We start from the raw sequence: 22,630 nt of genomic DNA, 5'->3' as shown, positions 1-22,630 counted from the left end.
CTTTCTTTTTACATCAGATGCTGAAAATGTTGTGCAGTAATGCATTAATAAATGTTTTTGCAAGAAATCTCTTTGTTCATCAGAATAAAAGTGACTACTATCATTTATGTTAATCTTTAACTCCACTTTTAAAAGAAATGTATTATTCTGGGACTTTTAGCTAATCATCTGTCACCTTTTTCTTCTTTCTTTCCCATCAACCCCTGCACTGTGGGCTCACTCTTCATAAAGGCTGCTGAATAGAATGGCCGCTGATGAACGGCATCTACCGTCCAGCTGTGGGTCCTACATCAAGACAGAGCCATCCAGTCCCTCCTCGGTCATTGACACAGTCAGCCACCACAGTCCCAGCGGAAACTCGGACGCCAGCGGCGGCTATGTCAGCACCATGAACAGCCACTCCAACGGCCTGGACTCTCCACCAATGTTCACCCCCGGCGGGCTAGGCGCCGGCTCCTGCCGTAAGCGCTACGATGACTGCTCCAGTACCATCATGGAGGACTCATCCATAAAATGCGAATACATGTTGAACTCCCTCCCCAAGAGGCTGTGCCTGGTCTGTGGAGATATAGCCTCAGGGTATCACTATGGGGTGGCTTCTTGTGAGGCCTGCAAAGCCTTTTTTAAAAGGACAATACAAGGTATTTCCACTACTCTCCCCTTACCCTTATATCATCCCATATTGACACATCAACAGACACAAAAACACACAATACATGAAATATCTGGTATCAGAGCAACACTAAAACATGCTTATGAAAATAAAATCACTAAAGATTAATACAGTAGAGACAATATACATACATATAAAAAAAAAAAGAACTTTGAACAAACATTAGTTTGACAATGAAATGAAGTAAATGGCATGTTTTGGTCTTATCTTTGTGGTGAATTTTAGGGTTTGGTCATTTATTCCCTCTACTATTTTGCACCCTCACCCGGTAATTTTCAAACTATTTCGTATTCATGTAGTTAATCATTAAAAGTCATATGATCTATTTTGTTTATTTTGCTTAATATTGAGGAGAAGTGGTTCTAAACAGTGTATATTGACTGAAAATACAGCAGAATTTGTGGTGACATCATTTCACCCTCCTGATATTTCATACCTTTGCAGCTTTTGTGGTCATTTCAATTCCAGCTTTTTGGAAAATTTACATTATGCACTCTAAGGTTCTGTGTGATTCTCTCTGACATCAAATTGTTCTGTATTATGCCATAACCTACCACAAGGAAGTGTGGTAGTTTACAATGCAAAATACCTTAACGCAAGGTGTCAAAACATATATGTCAGGAGACTCAACATTCTCAGAAGAAAAATAAAAATGGAATCAGTTAGGTTATACCTGAAATTTAAGTATTTTATGACTGTGTTAGCAGAAATTAGTGATAAACTAGCTTTTAGTGTTGCAAGGCAAGAGCACAAAATGGGTGTATCTGTTGGCAAAGGGGGAATTAAACCGGACACAAGATTACAGTTTGACACCCAACCCAATCCATCTCAATAGGAAACATTAGATCATGGAACGTTTCTTTTAATCATCATTAATAGAAGCAGAAATGAGACCTAGTGCAGAAGACTTCTTTAGACACCCTAAAGAGTCAGGTGTTAAATATCAGAACATGCAAAAGGACTAAATGACAAAGAAGGAGAATGGCCAGGAAATATAATTGTTATAAAATAAAAACTGTGGTGTCTGTAACGATCGGTTGACATTATTCCACAGAGGTCAGACTGACAGAGAGTGCTTTTTATCCAGATGCAAAAGGGAGGAGAAAGATACTTTATACTCCTGTCCTTTTTGTTTGCGTGTGTTTTTGCATATGGTTAGCTGGAAGACACAATGTTTTGAAGCTTCTCATTAGAAAGGCAATGAAAGACCCCCCTCTGTGAAACTGTGCGCTCTGCTTTAGATTAATCAGGAGGAAAAAGATATTGTTGAGCCTGGAAAAAAAAAATCTGCACAACAGGCACAGCTGCTCAGGTCAGGACTAAGCTCTGTTGGCTTAGCAGTGGAATACATGCAAAGGGAAAATCAAATAAAAAAGGTAGACGAGCCAAAAGGGGATTTCTATTACTTCTTGCATTAACGTTTCTCTGTAAATTTTTTATCAGTAAATGACTGCAGGAATTACATGGCAAGCATGTCTGTCTGTCTTGATGCTAGGTGTTGATTTTGGACCTGGCTGCCCTATCAGCTTTAGACAGTCTATGTACCTTTTGCAGACAAACAAAAGCATTAGGCCAAATCCTCCTGTTTACTCATGCTGCCATCAGCAATCCCGTCTATTGACAAAAGATGAACATTTTCTCTCAAGTAAGATAACAGAGCTTTTGTCCCCTTAGTAAAAGTACACTCACGGCAACACAAATGAACAGAAAGGATGCATTGGGGAAAGAAAGAGACGTCTTAAGTGGAGCAATGGTCCAAACAATTAAAAGCAGAGTACCAGGAGGAAAAAAATGGAACGCTCCTCTTTCTTCCGCCTCACTTTGCATTGTCGATTTGAAATCCCTCTCTTTCTCTTCTTGGAGGGCTGCCTGTAATGGAGCTAATCTGCCGTCGTTTGTCCGAGCCACAGGAGTTTTGTCAATAACAATCAGCGTTTGGAAAGTGTAATTAAGGCCGAGGCTTTTCATTAGGAGGAAGGGAGGGGGCTGTCTCCAGGGATGGGCATGCCAATTAGAAACTCAGGCACGCGTCGCCGGGTAATTTCAGCGAAAGGAGGGGAAAAAAACCCAGGACTTCTTCTTCTTCTTTAGATTGGAGAGGGACCCTGCTGCTCCTTCAGAGGAGAGGAGGGGAGGCTTAATGGCATAATAATCAGACAGGGGTCCCAAGCAGAGGAGGCAGGAGGACGGAGAGACTTTTTGGAGGGGGAGGGAGGTAAAAGCATTCTAAAATGATAAAAATAAACACACGCAGGATTGCTGGAGGAAAAAACCCAGTCAGTAAAACACACTTTCTAGAGCCCTTCAAAGAATGAGAGGGTGCTGTTGATGAGAACTGATTAATTAAAGGAATAACGAGGCAGTCAAGGGTGGAGTGCGAGTCTGCCCACTCTAATGAGAGGAAAACAAAGGAGCTGTCTTTTGCAGGACTTTATCACGTTTCTAGGATAAGACTCGGGGCAAACATGATAAGTTAATGTTAAGCATTTACATGACAGCTGCGCGATCACCTTGCGCTCACCTTGTGATATACCTTTTAGCAAATTAAGAGTTTTTTCAGGGGATATTGCAGTTATATTTTAGATGATTTCCAGAATGTATGCAATAACTCTTTGTTATCCTTCTCTTCCTGGCTACATCTTCAGCTATTGCCCCTTTCTTTTCAACAACAGCCGCTGGCAAATCCATCTTCTGTCACCAATTCATATAGAGAAAGGCCCCTTGAACTTATATGTAGGAATAGTTGCATTACTCAAGGCCAGGCCCAAATTAATGTCAACCTTTATCTTCATCCATCCCAGAAATATCCCTGTTCTCATTGCTTCACTTATTGCCCCCCTATCTCCCCGTGTCTCGCGCTCTACCAATCAAAAACATAAATGCCTTATTGAAGCGTGTTTTCTTCCCATTTTTAACCCAAGTGTAAAATTGCTTGAAAACCAACTGAACTCGGTGGCCCTCTTTTATGTGAAGTAATAGACCTTGACAGTAAGCCTGTAAAAGTCAGTTTAGATTTTGATGAGAAATACCTGCCATTTTACTGTAATTTACTTACAAGACCTGACTTTCCCCCTCTGTGCCCTGGCATGGGTCCTGAAAAGCCATAAAAGAGATTGAGACAGATACTTATCAAGAGGGAAAAAAGGAGGGAACTCCTTTTTTTTCTTTCCCTTTACCCTGTAATGTTATTGGTAACTATACTATAACCTCTCAGAAAACAGATAAACTTGGGCATGACCTCTTGGGTTAAAGTGCTTCATAATAAAGGATTCATTTGTTAAAGGGGGAACTTTCCTTGCTGTTACATTTAGCATCTTTCAAGCAAGGACTAGAATGCTGCATCCGTCAGAATGGCAGTTGTAGCATTCTCATAGTGTTTAGTTGTTTATCTCTATCACTGTTTCTCTGTTTCTGGTTTGGCTGAGTACCCAAAATGCTGCCACACAAATATTAATATATTTTAACACTTATGTATCAAAACTCTTTTTTATATTTGGCCACTCCTGCATCATCAAGTCTTTGAAAGGGCCGGTTGGAGCTGTATAAAAATAACTTGTAAAACTTCCATTACAGCCCTTTATTTTGCATTTCTAGACACTTTTTGAACCTTAAAACGACATATTTGTCTAATTAAGAGCATGGTTTGCCTTTTTGGCAAAAGGGCCAGATAAATGGCCATGATAGGCCAGATTTAGCTTCCGGGCCTCGAGTTTAACACGTACATTAGAATGTTGTTGTTACTTTTTTATCCTTTATTTTATTTGTCTATTTCTTACTTCAAAATAAGATGATTGGATACATATATTCAATTTTAAGGAAATCAATACAATCTCCTGGGCCTCCCAACTGTCCCATAAACCATCGGTGAAAATTCTCAGTCATCCAAATCATAGTCATTCCAAAAAACAAACCACTGCACTTGTTTTCCAAGTTTGAAAATGATTTGCTTCCCATCAAGAAAGCTTTCTCAATTAGGCCGACCTAAACCATAACAAGGCTTTTGTTTGGGCTGCTCTATAAGCCTGGAACTCAACACTGATCCAGACATTTTGAATTGAGAAAGCTTTCTGGATGGGAAGTGAAACGTCTTCAAACTTAGAAAGCAGGTCCAGTGGGTTGTTCTTTGACTTTTTTGGAATGTTTTATAAATCATAGCATCTGACAGCAGGTGGATAACATAAGAAATGCTGTATTTCGTATTTCTCTTGCACCGCTAAAATAAAATCTAAGCTGCTTATAGAAAGTTCTTGCCCAAGGATGCCAATTCCTGCAAAAATATTAGTCTACCTCCTTGCTGTAAAGTTATTAAAACAGTGTTACTTCATTAACCTGCTTTGTTTGCTCTCCATCCTTTATTAGAGTCTGAGATTAATTCACTCTTGTGGATTTCAGTGGCTCCAATTAAAAGAGTCAAATTGTATAGTTGATATATTAATTTAATCCTAGCTGCATAGATTTGTAACAAGTGAACATAATTCATGCGCTAAAGAAATTAGCATAATTAATCTGGCTTTATCATATCAGTTAAAATTAAAAGTATTGTCATTATCTTATTTTATACAACTTAGTTTAATGTTTGCTTTTATTGTGTTGGCATTAATGGAGTTCCTTACACTGTTAGTATCTTACATTTATTTAACAGTAACTTAGGTCTAGATAAGTTTGAAGGTATATTAAGGTTATGTTTTGACTTCACTGAGACGATTTGTATAGTGATACCTAAACACTCTCTAATCTAAAAATAAATCAAACACAGACGCGGAGAATTAGTTAATCCACCCTTCGCACTGCAGTGAGAGATGAGAAGCCCCCTCTGAGCAGAACATCAGATGAGCAAGGAGCTTGAAAGCACAGGTGGACACAGCAGTGTGTTTGTTTTTGTTTCTGTGGCACCAAAATGGCCTTGGTTTCCCACTGGGTGAAAAAAAAGCATACTGTCAGAAAGCTACATTTTTGGCCACTCAAACCAACCTGCAATAAATCTATGTATGAGGATTCAAACTGAATTACTGCCTGTTTTAATACAAATTATATATTTATTTCATTAAAGGGGATCTTGCTGATTGGTTAGTGTATCTGGAGAAGCACAAAAGACCAGAGTATGAAGCCCCTTCAGGACAGCGCTGATTGTCTCCCCGCCTTATGGGAAATGATTTGGATTATTATGGTGTGTTCTGCTATGACAACAGAGAAAAACAGACAGAGGGAAGGCAATCAGAGCTCATCAGCCACCTCCCTCACACCTTTATTTACCCCAATCCCAACGAGATGATGGGAATTAGCATAATGATTTCTAAACCAGATAAAAAGAGGAATTTCTAATTATTTATAACATCTTGGGACCCTCCTCCTGATCTGTCCAATAATGTTAACATAATTGCATAAGTTGTCAAAGGATGTTGAAGGGCTACTGGAGGAACGCTGGTTGAATATTACACAGTTTCCTTACAGAAATGCAAAGTGAAGATCATAGCAGCTTATAGTACTGGGATGTAATCCTAACGTGTTTATGTGGAGAACAAAGAGCTGCTCCATTTAAAAAAATTTAAAAATCAAAGGGTAGAAACTTTTCAATTTCAAAAGCTTTAAAGCTGAAAGTCCTCTCAAGATGAAGATGATTCAAATTCCTATTCTTGAAGAAACTATTACACTGAAACCCCCTATTGAAAGGCCATGAATACAATAAAATGTAGGGAGACGTGCAGAGCCCGAGTTACTCCCATACATATCATGCCCTTTCTGTTACTAATGCTAGAGCAGAGCAGGCTCTTTTATTGTACAGCAATGAAAATCTTTCTCAACATGCTGCAGCTGAATAATGCATAAGGTCTCTTGGCTGCACACTATGTAAATAGTCAACAATAGCAACAGTGGTAACAACAGGTTTGGGTGTGCAGGAGTATTATGTAAAGTGGTCAGGGTGGTGTGTCTGGCTCTCTAGCCTGCTACCGAGGCAGTACCAGAGCCCCCATGAGCAGAGGGGTGGGGGGAACATGGCCCATGCAGGGGCCTGGAGGGGACATGTATAGAATTAATGAGGCCAATTTAGTGTTAGACTGGGCGGCATCTACTGAACGGTCCTTAAGGACCATTGTAGCTTTTCTCTGCTCACTACCCATACTCTCTAGATCCTCCTATCCTTGTCCTTCAGTTCTCACTGAAAAAAAAATCACCTGAGCCCCCCTGACCATTAGATCTGTGGTGGTATGAGATTCCAAGCTACTTACCTTGAGTAAATATTTTACAGCAATGTTTTATTTAACTAAATATCTACACCAGATATGCATAACATGTTTGATATTTTATTTTATTTCAAAATACCAAAGCAGTAACTGTTTACGCAAGGGTATTCATGTAATTATCTGTTTGTCTGTTTATAGATATTTAAATATTTAAACACATACTTTAAAATATACAGACTGAACAACTTCTACATTTAGATATATTTTTTTGTAATTGTGTAGCATATGCTATCATTTCTTTTATGTTGTTTTTCTACTCTATATACAGTAACTCAAGTATTAGAAGACAGCGGTCAACAGACAGTGTTGTCAGTACTGTATAGTTTTAGAGGGTTAAAATTTAATGGTATGGTCTGGGTATTTTCAAATTTGTTTTAGTGAGAGTGTCTGTTGTAATTCAACCTGTTAGATGTATCATACTGAGTTTGGGAAAAAGGTAAAATAAAAATAAAACATTTTTATATAAAACCTTTTCAAACAGATATTACATTAATTTCAACAAAAAGAGATACAGTATCAAAAAGTTCACACCCGTAAGCTACAACACTATGGTAGAGTTTTAAATGTTTATAGTTTCACCAAAGACAGTTATGATAGTTATTGTCATTTTTTTTACACACTATGTTGTAGTTAGGGTAGGTGGGGCAGCTGTTGATATCAAACTTCTTGAACATCTGTGACTTGCAAGCCTGAAATTATTCTGACAAGAGTGGCCAAAGCTTTTTATTTTATTTTTTTTCTACATGTTGTCATTTGTGCAATTGCATTGTAAATGGTCCATTCCTGTGCTTTCCCGCCTCTCGTGTTTGTTTTGAAATGATCCGACGGCTTATGATCAGGTGAGCGGGTTGATTAATGATCATACTTATCTACGCCATATAGCATAGTGCAGTAACATAGATGTTTTTTAACCAGAAAAAAACAAAAAATAGCAGCAGCACTTTGAGGAACCACAGACAGCTCATTTTAAACAGAACATTTTATTACAATTTTAGCGAGTAATGACATCTGTCCAATCTCTTCAAGTCACACAGATATATTTGATCAACCCTGTGGTTACTGCTTCTCCTCCTTCTCACGTGTCTAGTGTAGTGTACACGTGCACCGCTGCTTTAGCATTTGCACACTGTTACCCAAATATTGCATCAACCACCTAATCACAACCTTAATAAATCTAATGCAAAGGCAAAAGCTGTGGTTATTCTATTATCTCTTAATGCTGGATGTTTCTCTTGACACAGTTCAATACAATATTCCAATCCTCAATCGAAATTCATTCTCATTATTCTACCCAGGAACCTTTAATCAGTGAGACAAAAATTTCAAATATATGGCAGCCGTACTACCAATGTACGTTAATATTCTCATGTGAGGACCGATATAACATGGGTTTTTCCAACGTGTTAGAATACATGGCAAGATGGAAAACAGTTAGACAGCAGCATTCGCTTCCAGACTATGGCTTTGCCTTTCTTCCACAACCTCAAATGTTTCTAAAACATGAGAAGTATTCTTTTTTGTATGCAAGGAAAATGGGTTTTACCTTTTTTGAGGCAAGTTTTTTTTTTAAGTAGCTATATGTACAAGTACAGCATTTTATGATCGGATCGAAATGTATTCAGACCTTAAAACAAAATCTTATTGTTCTGTATACATCGGCGTATCTGATCAAAATAAAATTGCAAATCAGACCAAAAATGTAAATATGCTAGTTGGATTATTGTGACATGTGTTTGATCAAAGTGGAAATACATCCACATGCATGCAGACCAGTTGGATTGTCAAACAGCATAAACCAACCCTTTTAGTTGGATTACAATTGCCTCTCGATCCTGACAAATTTGATCTGAATATTCCAACTGGCATATTTACAATTACATGACACATGTAAGTATAGTCAGCCATTGATTCTGATTACTTGTTCATATAAGGGTATCTAATATGCACCAACAGGTGGGGGAGGGGACAGATTGAACCATTGTGATTATATGTTTTTTAGCCTCATCCTTTTAAAGTCTTTGTATACTTCGATACTAGCATCTAATCAAGAAAGAAAATGGTGTTGCAATACTACAAAGGTGACTTAAGATACATTAGTAGTTCCATTACATGTAACACCTACTTATTTGAATCATTCTTTTACAGGACTCTTTATTTATATTCTATTTTTTTCTTACCTACTCATTTTTATGCATTCCAGGTAACATAGAATACAGCTGTCCCGCCACAAACGAATGTGAGATCACAAAACGGAGACGCAAATCATGTCAGGCTTGTCGCTTCATGAAATGCCTCAAAGTGGGGATGCTCAAAGAAGGTAAGAAGAGTAAGAACATTTTTTATTAATTTTACACACATCTACAGTACGCAAACATTTCTAACCTTGCAACCCTCACGTTCACGATGATTGCTCTGCTACATCCCTGATTGCTGCAGCAATCAGCCTGCTGTGTTTTTCTTGCGCTGTCTAACACAACCCTTTGCCCTCCCTCTACCTACACAGCAGTAAATAATGTGCAGTTGAGCTGGGGACAGAAATATGCTGAATAGGTTTCTCCTGCGGCCTGAGTAACAGAAATGTAACAGTATTCCACTTGGAAAGGCTCATGGAGGGTCCCTCAGCACACACTCGCCACAGTCTCAGCTCTCCCTGGCATATTGATCCACTAAATGTTTTCCGAACATCTCAGCTCTCTTCCTGTGGATTTTGTTTAAGTCACGCCATCAGGGAATTCAGTGACAATTAAACATGCTCCAGATGGATTTGTCTGGCCACGGTTTCTCTCCCACTAAATATCACCACTAGCTGAAACCCCCTGAGACCCCGAGTCTTGGCTGCTATTTTAGGGAAGGCTCCTCTGCTTTCACTGCATTATACATCCTCACCTGCCTGACCTCTTTATACATCCTCACTACTTCATTGCTGTTTTCAGGCTTTAAGTTAAGAATCTAATATCCGAAAATATGGTACAAATGACTGTAAGTTAATCTCACTTTAAAAACTATCAATATTTGTATTTGTTTTAAGCTTATTATTTATATCACTCCATTTTATTATACCACTGTCATACAGCAAATAAGTTAAATGAATTTTCAAATTCACACAACTATATAAACACCTCCTTACTTATATTTGGTAAAAACAAATATATCAGCAATTTGTGGGAGAAACTACATGCTGTTTCTTACTCTTCAACAGGTTACAACATAATTCGGGATATTTTTATGGATACTCGAACTGTCTAAAAATGTATCTCACTCCATCTAAATTGCCTCTCTCAGGTGAAAACAAAATTAGTTAGAATAATCTAGACATGTCTAGTAACTCTGCTGACATGACAATGAAACTGAGAATGTGACCTAACTCTTAAAACAACGCCTTCAGAATTGGCTGAAATTAGCAGAAATTGATCTGTTTGGCGTGTGAAGCATCTTGGAGGTAGCAGCATGATGTACGTTTGTTTTGCTGCTGTTAGTTGAGGTAAATCACCCAAAGCCGGTGGAATCATATAGAAAAATAATATAAAAGCATGACTACCACCACTTCTACAAAGTCCAAGACTTTATGCATTTGTGTGGTTTTCTATATCAATAATTAAATTCTGTAATACGTTTATTTGATATTTTTTTAACATTTTACCTAGATTTTAATTGTATTGTAAGCCCAAAATTGATTTGGCACTTACTGCGGTTGTAAGTCTCTGACTACAACTATAACTGTACAGTCCCTAACATGTTTGTCCTCATTTTTATATGTTTTAATAAAATAACCATAATACTTACTTGCTTTTTTTATCCACTCCAAAAATTCTAATTTGCCTTAGTTTTAATAAGAAAGATGCACTCGTTCAATTAATACCAAGTCTTAATCAATATATGCATGAAATGCAAATATAATCTTTGGGTGTTTTTGGATGACTCAACATAACAACACATTTTTTAACCTTTTCAAAACAGGAATTTCATTTCGAGAAACATGGCCTTTTTAATCTGTAGGGAGAGACAGACAAATACCTTGGTAGCTATGATAAACACATTTTCTACTTTTAAATTGTCTGCCTAACTCTTAAGTCTATAGTCTCCTTTTTTCTTCTTCTTCCTGTGTTTCTGCCATCTTACAGCAAGATTTATAGATGCATATATATTCAGGCAGCAGCCAGATCCAGCATGGTAGTCTGTATGGATCTGCAGCGCAGTAACAGAATCTCCTGGACTGCATATGACCAGATAAAGCCTCAGTGCCAGAAAGACAGAGTAATCGCATTACTATCTGATAAAAAATGTATGCCAATTTATCATACTGGAGAGTAAGAGACTACAAAATGATGTGGCAATGGCTATGAAAGAATGACCAGTGTAGGGTCAAAGTAAAAATATTCACACCTCCACTGAGCCTTGGGTTTAATTTAGTCTTCTGTGAAATCAGCATATTAGCAGAATGACAAATAAAACTTGCCATTTTTACAAAGTCCTCCTCACAGAGCTGCAGCTATTGTCATTGTGGGAGTGAAGATTAACACTGCAGTTATAAAACCACTCAGGATTTATTGATTTTTAGCCACAATTATTACATTTTTTTTCTCATGACTTATGAATAGATGTGCAGATTTATTTCTAAAGACCCATTTTGGTGTTTCAGCACTTTACCGGAGACCAAAGGCAAAGAATCACACACCGTCTGTGTCCGCTGTAAGCTCTCTGAAGCCAGCAGCTCAACACCATGCTTCGGCTCATCGTGCTGAGATGGCCACTGTTCATGTGACTGAGGATGCCTCTTACTTTAATTACTGAAGAAAGGTCACATTGTGTCACAATGGAAAGAATCATCTAAATATAACTCATTAAACTATTCGTCCATTTTAAAATTAGCAAACAAGTTTAAAGTGAAGTAACTTGAAGAATATATATCATATTACACTTATATTAGCTGAAGCGATAATGACTTTTTTGTTATATGAAAGTGTATAAAGATAAATGTAAGGAAAATATTATCATCCAGGTTACGAGAAATTCCCCAACTCTATGTTTTTTCACCACACTTTCCTTTAAATGTATAGAATATTAGAAGTGATCGATGCAAGATTCTAATATCAGTGGCAACAGGTTTTTTCCTTTGATCAATGGAAATCGATCAGGGTGTAGGGAAGAAGACAAGATACTCTTTTCAGATTACACTGACATTATTTGGTGGCAGTTTCTTTTTTTGTTTTGTTTTTCTGTGTCTCACTTTAGAGACTTATCAACATTTCTATTTTTTTCAGACTTAGGTCAATTCTTTTTTTTTCTGAAGCCTTTCAACGGTATAATTACTCACCATTTGCCTTTTCTGATTAAATGTAGGTTGAGTAAGACCTGTAGGACACTGTACTTTGCAAGTCTTTTGTGCAACACAAACTTTAAATTAATTTTTTGTTGTTATTATTTGATGGACTGATACTGAAGTGAACAAGAAATGCAGAACAAATTACAATATACATTTGTTTTCAGCCCCCCAAACTAAGAACTCTGAATTGACCAACGCTGCCTTATATATCTCAATATGAATTATGTGCCTATTGAACTTTGGAGAGTGGCTACTATCAGTCAAATTGAACAGTATTTAGAGCATCTATGAGCATCAATTCTTAAGCCTTGCATGAAGTTTTACTTGCAATTATGCCTAGACGTTTGACTCCTGGATTTTAACACAGTAGCTATGTAAGGAGAGGGACCCTCAACCCCAGTCTCAGGGGTTTTCAGCCTTTAGCAGGCTTTCTTCCAGGTTTGAACAGTTTTAGTTTTAGCCAAGGTTCCAAAGAAAAGCATCTTTACAGCATAATGCTGTCGCCAACATATTCCAAGATGGGAAAGCTGTATTTTGGATGCTGTGCAGTGTTAGTTTATTGCCACACTTCTTTTGCAAGCAGCATATGGCTTCTTACATGGCTTTTGTTCACCTTAAAGATATAGTGGAGGATGTTCTTTTTCAGGGTGCTTCAAAATAAGTGGTCCTCTTAATTGTCAATCATTCTGCTGACATGTTTAGGCCGTCCAAAGTGCTGGTCCCCATTTTTACTTACCGGTGGTGAGTCTAACATAGGGGAAAGATTCCAAATCTTCTTTTGGAAAGTAAGCTTGTATGAACGATGCAAACAGCAACTTTTAAACTAAGCGTGCATGAGGAGAAACAGGCTTGTGCATACACTTGCATGCATGTAATAGGGTTTCCCTTTTGGGAGCGGGTACAGGGATGTGCATGTGCATTTTTTTTTCTAAGTAGGTAGGGAGTCTTTTCAAAAATTCGTGAAATCCTCCACTATGCCTTTAACTGAGACCTTTGCAGCTAGGCAGATTCTCCCAGATTCCACATCCTGTGTGTTTTCTTCGCTCCACACATGAGTGCAGTTCCACATTCTCTGGGACTTCTCTGAACATCGCTGTCCTCCGACATACTCTCTCTCCTTCACTCTCCAAATATGGAACAACTGCATTTTTCAACCTGACTCCAGCTGGACCTCTTGCACATGCTCTTGGTGCTCTTCAGAAAACTAGGAGTGGAGCTTGATGGTAGTTAGTGTTGCTTTCCACGGATTGATGGAGGCAGTCTCCTACATAACTGAGCAGAGGATGTGAAATCTGGGCATTACCAAGGTCCGGCTGAAGAGAACATCCCTAAAAAAATGCTGCTACCACTGTAGCTTTTTTTTCCCAAAAAGCAACTAGAACAAAAGTGCACGAGTAAAAGTTGTCCATTAAGATTCTTCCGCCTCCTGTGACTAATGCACTTGTTGTCCACTATACGGGATCATGCCTACATAGGTTTACAGTAATGCAAATATCTTTTTGGCATTATGATAAAATAATCACATAATAAATTGAATGGTGTTTTGTAAGGTGTGCAGATTGAAATACTGTGCTGTATTATACTACATGCACTATAAATAAGTCCAAAGTTCTTCGCCCTGAGAGTTACCCCACTAGATACAGCAGGGTATGAATTTCACAAGCGAAATTTACGCACAACAGCTAGGCTCATTGTGAAAGAAATTACACAGCATTACCCTGGGGTTCCACCAAACGCGTTAACGCCGTGGATCGTCCTCACCATGGATCTTCCGCACTGCAGATTCAACACAGAACCCGATTCCACTTAGAGCGGATCAGAGCAGAGAGCCTTGGAGAGGTTAGACTACGCAAGGATTTTGTCATCGTGCAGTAGGATCCTAATAATCATTGCTGCATGGTGCCATATAAATTAATATTCTCTGGTGGCTCTGTGCTTGAGCCGTAGGTAATGTTGCTTTGATGTTTTAGGGTAAAATATGATCCACAGCAGAGTCCTGCATGGGTCTGATTTTTCAAAACTGTATCCGCCCACACTCATAGAGTTCAGAACCGACCCGTTACCCACAGTTATCCCCATTTAAAATCCGCCCGGGACCGCACAGACCCGTAAATAATAAGGTGCGACCTGACTCAAGATCACAAAGTGTACACACAACCGTTTATAATAACAGAGGCAGAAAAGAACATTGCCTCATCCTCACATCCAGTGCGCGCTGCTCTCACAGATTAACAGCTATAAATTGGCCACAGTAAGAAGTGTTGAGCATGAAAAATAGACCCACAGCATATTTTAGAGAAGCATCCATTGGACTATGCTTCTGGGACGCTCCAGGGACACTGTGGCTTGGCACGTGGAATTAACTGGAGTGGCTGCATTCAACTCCGGCAGTAAGGCTTGATTGCAGCGTGGACGATCCGCTGAGTAAACACAGGGTTTACACTATATTTATTGAACTATTTTACCTATGTTGTGTAAATTAGCATCACAGTTTAATGATTGCAATTCTTTTCTGAACAAAGATGATGAACTTGAAAGATGTTGAATATGTCTTTTCATAACAGCAACAGCAGACTAGCTATTCACAATAACATGCAAAGGAATCGTGCTATGATGTCATAGTGAAAAGGATAGAAGGAATTTCTTTTTCAAACCTACATTGAACTATTTTACATCTCTCTCCTTCGGGATCAGAGTGGCGATTTAAGTCATGTGTATTCCTTGAGATTATCCATATATGAGGATTTTAGCTCGTATTTCGCTGCAGCTAACCAGTGAATGGAGTGTCTGGCAATGGTGCCATTATTGCATTCTCTGGGGTCAGCAGAGGAGGAGGGGGAAATGTGTGACAATTTTCCGCTACCCCCCGTTCATCACCACTCCTGATTAAAAATGCTGTGACACACTTGCAAGCATTTGAAGCTGGCAAGGGGTGGCCCTTTGAAATATTGCTGATGGCAGTTTAGTGCAGCAGCTTCCTTGAAAGGCATGGTTCACCATGCCTTGCCATGTGGCCTTCTGATTTTCCCAGCTAAAATAGGGTCTACCTAATCCCCCCTTGGCATGGCCAACCATCCCAGACATCCTGACACTTTCCCCAATGGAGAGATACTCCGAACAGGTGAGGGACTCAAAATAAGGGCCTCCTACCATAGCTTGCAACACAAAGTGAGTGGAGACAGGCCCTTTTGTAGGACTGTGCTTGAAGGGGGATTATTATTGTTTTTGCAGAGAAAGAAGAGCCCTAGGTCAGCTGGCCCGGCCCCTAACTCGAGGCCTGTGTTAATCCATGTGCGAATGCCAGTCGCCTTGGCCAAAAGCCCCCTCCACAAGCAGCTTTCTTTGAAGAGATGATACCCGAGCTCCCCCGCTGCGACCCTCACTACACTGTAGTGGACCATAAAACAGTAAGATGACTTTGGAAAAGCTGTTTGTAACCCTCTTTAGATATTTAAGACACACATACAGCTTAATTACTCTAGAGGGAGAAATATAGACTGATCACAAACTACCCCCCCAAAAAAACTCCCAAAACTCACAATAAATCTTTGGCAACTTGAGAAAAAAATAAATATGCTCACCCGTCTACATCTCTGGCTCTGTGTATACAGTAAAATGAGACTGGCTAGGACCGAGCTTTAATTCCTGTCACCATTTGTTAATTATGGCCAGCACAGTTGTAATTAAAAGAGGCACCCATCCACCCTCCATAGCCAGCTGACACAGCCACACAGCTCAGCTGGCAGAGATGAACACAGCGAGTACAAACGCAGTCACCTGGCAGGAGCCAGAGCTGAGAGAAACTGTAGAAAGTAGTGACATCACTTTGGACAATGACAGGAATTTTCCATGGGCTACAAATCTCTGGGCTACAGGGAAATTCACTCTAATACAGAAAGGGCTGAACACACTTGTTTATACGTTGAAAAAAAGGATATTTTCTCTTCTGCTTGTGAGTGTGGGTGTGTGTTTATGTGTGTATGATGGCAGCTTCCTTTATTCGTGCTTGGAGGGATGAACATCTGTTGGGAATTTGAGGTAATTAGGTTAGTAGGTTGTCAGTGTCAGGAAATTGAAAGACAATCCTAATCAGATTTGTGTTTCTAGGGAATCAAATAATTTATATGAGAATATAAAATATATTTTTGAAGTGTCTTGGAAAAGTATTATAATCCTTTCTTGCCAATATTTATTAATTGCCACAAATAGGATTTGTTTTTTTCTTTTAGATAAAAAGCTGAAACATGTAAGGTTTAGTTATATTCAATCTCTCTGAAACTCATACATTAAATCTAGTGCAACAAAAAAGCTTTTAAAATAAATAAATGTGATTAATTTAATCTAAATCCATCTCTTCTATGAAGGACCTAGGAGTTGTTTTTAGAGAACTTGAGAGAACAAACAACATCATGAAGACCAAGGAACACAGCAGACATGACAGGGAGAAAGTTTTAGAGACGTTTAATGCAGGGCAAGAGTTAGACAATGACTAAAGCTATGGGCTCTATTGAATGCTTTCACAAATAATGGTGACCATACACATGAACTAATAGGCCAGACTGGGAGAGCACTAAGTAGCAGTCGCCCTCAAGAGGCCTATTGTGACTCTAGAGAGGCTGTAGATAGCCGCAACCCAGGTTGAGGGATTTGTTGACAGGTAAGGGCTACAATCCAGAAATCAAGTCTCTATAAGAAGGCCAATGTTAAATAGAACACAACAAGTCTATTGATCAACTAATGAAGAAGGGTTCTTTGGTTAAACAAGACCAAAATTAAATCTGCATATTGGAGAAATGAGGGATTTCCTTGCAGCATGAAGGTCCTTCATTGACATCCAGCATGAGGCTCTTCCTACATGTTCTCCTCAGATACATCATCTTACTCTCAGATAATTGGTCTCTTTAAATTGCCCTTATTTCTCAGTTGTTGCATACAAGGTTGATTATCCTGTGTGTCTGTGTTGCCATGTGACGAACTGCTGACCTGTCAAGGATGTACCAAGCCCATTCCCTAAATAACCATTGGGGATAGGTGTAACTGTTCTCTCTACCCCACAAACTTGCAAAGATAAGCAGGTATAGATAGGCATTGAAGGTTTGCATGCATAACACAATGTCAGGACAAAAAGCAACACTGCGCAAACCCTGAGGACTCCATCCACAGCATCATGCTGTGGTCTTGGCTGGCATATAAAAGCTGGTCAGGGTTGATCAGAGGATGGTTATCATAAGTATAAGACGATCCTGGAGGAAAATTTAATGGGGTTATTAAAGACAAAAAAGGTTACATTTTACTGAATGGACACATTCAATAAAATAAACTGAAGTTTTAGTTTTAACATGATAAAATGTCAGACATCTTTAGAGGCATATTGGAATGCTTTGTAATACCACCTCAAATTTATTCAAGAGAAGAGCTGGTCTTGTCAGATACGAGGTAGACATTTAGATATTTTGCATAAACCTTCTGTCGAGTCCCTTTTTGCTAAATGAAGGCCATCACTTCAGTCTTGCTCATCCGATATTTCTCCTTCCCTCTCATTCACTGAGCGACCTCCAGTTGTTTGTTCATGGGACACATCCAAACTCATCCTCTCCAAGAGCACTTGCTGATGGGTAAATTGTATTAGGCTCATTTGCAGTGGCCACACAATGTCCGGGTTTGACACCGTCCTCCCTGTTATAAAGTGATGAAATCATCAAAGAAGTGCTCTGGCTGTGGGTGTTCTTCACTCAGAGGACGCAGAAAGCTGACAAATTAACTCCTCCTCTACCGCGAACATTTCATTGAGCCTTTTCCCGTCCACCCTTTAATATTAAATTTGTTTGCAGGAGTTACATTATGTATACAGATTGAAAGGATTCTCCCTCTTGGCAGGATTAAGATTTAGGTTTCGCAACAGCGATGACACACAAGTATGAGTATCCAGGATATTAATGCTTGCATACAGTTGCATTAAATAACCAAGTACCTGTTCAGGGATATCAAAAGAAAGGAACAGCGTCTATGAAATATGTTAACAATGTTGAAAATTAATAGAAGAGAAAAGACATTCGAATAGAAGCCTTCTTATCAAATAATGAGATAATAAATAACTTATGTTATGATGAGGTTGGCTTGACATTTACAGTATCAGTGAGTAACCTGGCCCCCTAGGTGTGGTTTGGGGTGATAAGGCCTACATGCTGCTCCAGTGAAAGAGGGGTGAAATAGGGGTCTTTTATGGGAAAGCAATACCCAGTTATCTGTCTGCAATATGACAGTGGGAGCCTTGTACGTTATGTGTGTGGCTGGGTGTTTTCTCAGAGTCTGGGCTTGGGGTTTTTGTTTTGTGGATGTGAAGCACAGTACAACTGAGCTTACAGATGTGAGCAAAGAGGCAGGTATCTGACAGCTAATTAGTATGCAGCCTGCCTCACCCCAAAAGCTAAATAATTAGAGGGCCAGTCTGTGAGATCATTGACCCTGCATTAAATATTCATATGTTTAGACCTGCTCTGGGCTCAGCTGTGTCACAGTAGACCAGCCAGGCATGGACCACATATGGGAAGGCAGCAAGGCCTCTGACACAGCCGTACAAACACACACAGACACCCTTAGGAATGCATTTTAACACACATATGCCAACATGTTGTCCTTTCTGTATCACTTAGACACAAGGAAGACAAAAATATTTTCATAATTTTTCAATTTTCAGCCAGAGTATATCACTTTACAGAACTACTTAACGCCTGCTTAGAAAACACACTCATACTCCACAAAATTTTACACCATTTCTCTACAAAACTCAATGTATTTTGTTTTGTATTTTATATGGCCAATACAAAGTAATACAAAAACAAAGTTGGGCATGCTTTTGTACTCAGCCTGTTTATTCCACATTCCCTATGTCATGGTTAATTTGATGCCCATTCTGTCTCCTCTTTTCTAGGGGTTCGTCTGGACCGTGTACGAGGGGGCAGACAGAAGTACAAGCGGAGGCTGGACACAGAAAACAACCCTTACTTGGGCTTGACGCTCCCCCCACCTACCAAAAAGCCTCGTGAGTACTGCTCCATCACTAGCCCTTTGTGTCCCTCCTCCGTCGCCCCTCATCCAGCCGGCAAGCCTGCAGGTAAAGCTGAGGCAAAATTTTAGGCCAGACTCATGTTCCCTCGTTACTCACATGATTGGACGGTTGAGAGTTCATTTGTCAGAAATGTAGGCCATCTATTGTTCCGGCCAAAAGTAAATTATGTTAAGTCTCTGAACAGGTATTATAAAACTGAATGCTGGAGGAGACATTTTCACTCACAGATGTTCTTAAGTTACAACAAAATTCAATAAATGAAGTCCCATCATTTCTCTGATTCTATCTTTTTTTTTGCGTTCATTAGTACTGTCCGTCTTTATGGCCTAGTGAGCTTCGCTTCCTCTTACCTTTGCATGTCTTCAATATCCTATTTCCCCCTCTTCTGTTTTCAGTCACAAAGATAGTGTCTCACCTGTTGGTGGCAGAGCCAGAAAAGATCTATGCCATGCCTGACCCAACCATGCCAGAGAGTGACATCAAGGCTCTCACCACGCTCTGTGACCTGGCTGACCGTGAGCTAGTGGTCATCATCGGCTGGGCCAAACACATCCCAGGTAAAGAAAAAACATCCTCAATCATGCTTAATCCCATTGTTAATCCCACCTTCATTTTCACTTTAGTGTCTGAATTTTCTTCTGCTTCAAGAAGGTTGGTTATTTTCCTGTTGGCTGGTATGATTTTGTCTAATTTGTCAACTAAATTTAAACACTAGAAGAGAACATGGGATTCCTCAAGGCTCTATTCTAGTGTCACTTTTATATAGACTAAATCTTTTTTCTTTTTTTTTTTTTTTAACATAGCTGTGCTATAGACCAGCCCTCAAATAGAGTATATGAGGATGACAGCCACACAACATGACTTTCTAAAACTTTTTGAAGTCTAATTTGGGGCTGACCAGTTTTGCCAAATATCTAACTTGCAATTATCCTTTGCACTAAACACAAGCATGTTTATGTTTTACTCCAGGGTTTTAGTTTTTTCATGACCATGAAAGCCTGCTTGTCCAGAGTCCAGTGTTGCAGGACTTTACTGTAACATTTGCACAAATCAAGTTCTTCTACTATAATGCATAGATCTAGGTGCTAGCTGCAACTCTCTCTTCCCTTCTGTGCAGCTTCATACCTACTTTAACGCCACCTAAAGGGCTGAAGGGGGAAAATGTAATTATAACATGTTTCTTTTTTCCTCTGATAACACCTTTAGAAATGTATGATGCCATACAGATAGACTTGCTCCCTTTAAAAAAAAGTAAATAAGCAATATGTTTGTTCCCTCTTGTAGTGTCTGTCAATTAAAAGGGATAAACCCTGAGCAGAGTTTTGCAAGACCTTAAAATAATGCATTTAATAGCCCTACACTGAATGGAAAAGGAGAAACTGGCAGATTTAAAACAAAGTTGGTGACCTGCCCAATCAAATAAGACATCATATCACACATGAATGCACCAAAGAGCAGGAACACACACATCTCTTGAATTATTGATAAGCATAATCATGTTTCTTCTGTGCCCCATAGACATAGTGATAGACGAGGTGTTAGGTTATAAGAGGCTGTTGAATTAAGGATACACCATTGAGAATACACCGCCTCACGTCAGCAGAGATTTTGCTTCCTTCAAGAGTTTTCCTCTGATTTTGACAGAGAACATGATGTTTGCCTGCTCTTTTTTTGCAACTCAGGCAGATTTTGCTTGATCTTGCACTTGACCCCCATAACTCTACAGCATTACGATGCTGTAAGCGCAAAAGAGTAACAGACTAAATGACAGTGTCCCTGAGCGGCAACTCCATAACCTCCTCCTCTCATCAGCATAACGCAAACAGGAACACAGCTGTCATTGTGCAGAAAAGCTCAAGCAGCTGCATGCTTTTATCTTTTATCCGTAAGTTAAAAAGGTCATTTAAATCCAAGTTGATAAATTGAGAGTACTTATTTTCTAAAGGACCAATTGGAAATAAAGCTGACTCTTTTTTATATAGTGCCGAAAAGCTATTAGAGTACTTCTCAGAAGGAAGGGTATTAATCAGGTACAGATCTGATAGTAAGGAGATTAGAGGTGGATATGCTCCCAGGCCCTGGCCTCAGCTCCGGTCCCTTACATGTCTAAACTGTTTGGATCAGTCCGCACATGGCCATGCATGGTCAGCAGCCTGAGAGTTTAACCAAGGAGCTTACTGAGGACTGGATCACAGCTGACCCGATAACACACTCCCATCGATGTGACCCAAAAATTACGCCAGCGCCGCAGACATGGACAGAAATCCCATGACAATAGGATGTGAATGGTTGGATATAGGCTTCACTGACTTTGTAAAGGAATTAAGAGATGACCGCTGAGTATACATTAACCTAACTGATTTTTTTAAAATTTGTATCATATTACTGAATCCTTTTTTATTTTTATACTCAATCTTTGATCTTACATCATAAGATGCATAACCAATATATTACACCTACAAGTTTTTGTATGTCATCAAAGATACTGTTAATTATTTACTCTTACACATCACAGTTAATGCACAGGGCACAGATTCAATCTTTGGGCTCTTTGCCTAACACCATTGGATAAAAAAAAAACTCATGAGCAATATTAATTTCCCTCTAACTCTGCAAAGATTGTGCTGTTCCTAAATTAGAACAAGTATCTGCCACTTAAAGGCTACACTGAATAATCTGGACTACCTGTGAGATGATAACCTTTAAGCAGATTATTTTGATCTCCTTCCTTGTAAACACATACAGCCTCTCACTAATACCTGTCTTTCAATTTGAAACGTTTTCATTGTTGAATCAAAAGTATATATATTTTTTTATATTGTACAGCCTTTTAAGCTAAAAAAAAGACAGACCTATGCTTCCACTAAGTGGTTTGTCTGTGTCTGTCCCCGTAGTGGTGTTTGTATTAGGACAGCGGGTGTCCTCTGGCCATGAAATGGCTGCATAATTGAGTTGTACATGGCTGAACCTGATCAGAGACGGTTCACTGGTTGAGCGGGACTCCATGCGCTAACACTCCATGCACCGGCGGTACCCCAGGGCAGCCTACCATGCTCATCTCCTGCTATATTTCTCCTCCTTCACTACAGGACCAGACAGGAAAAAAATGCTGATTGTATTTTGATAGATTTTGTGGCCTTGGGCAATGGAATTAAAAAGATTAACAGTTCATTACGAAGTAGAACACACTTATTAGGCCACTTACAGATGGGCCAATAACTAAAGTTCAAATGCAACAGTTTTAATGTTAGAAAAATTGGCACTTAGCTTCTCCCAGCTCCTTTTCGATTTTGTCTATTAACAGAGAATTTTTAAAATGTGTT

The 22,630-nt window shown here is 39.2% G+C and overlaps 1 protein-coding gene across 11 annotated transcripts in view; it reads left to right on the top strand.

Moving 5' to 3' along the window:
• The window catches only part of esrrb (estrogen-related receptor beta), a 57,041-nt gene that overhangs the window by 22,665 nt on the left and 11,746 nt on the right, over positions 1-22,630 (top strand). For 10 of the 11 annotated variants that reach the window (XM_038291468.1, XM_038291471.1, XM_038291469.1 and 7 more), the window contains 4 exons: positions 232-641; positions 9,116-9,241; positions 19,170-19,280; positions 19,703-19,864. In XM_038291468.1, the coding sequence (XP_038147396.1) occupies positions 232-641; positions 9,116-9,241; positions 19,170-19,280; positions 19,703-19,864 (809 nt within the window). The remainder of the gene's footprint in view (positions 1-231; positions 642-9,115; positions 9,242-19,169; positions 19,281-19,702; positions 19,865-22,630) is intronic. The other variant, XM_038291461.1, reaches the window with a different exon arrangement.

The sequence above is a fragment of the Cyprinodon tularosa genome, unplaced genomic scaffold, assembly GCF_016077235.1.
Source record: "Cyprinodon tularosa strain WSP-4 unplaced genomic scaffold, ASM1607723v1 ctg3, whole genome shotgun sequence".
Lineage (NCBI taxonomy): Eukaryota > Metazoa > Chordata > Actinopteri > Cyprinodontiformes > Cyprinodontidae > Cyprinodon > Cyprinodon tularosa.
Note: the sequence above shows the minus strand (reverse complement) of the source record. Positions and strands in the feature narration are given on the sequence as shown.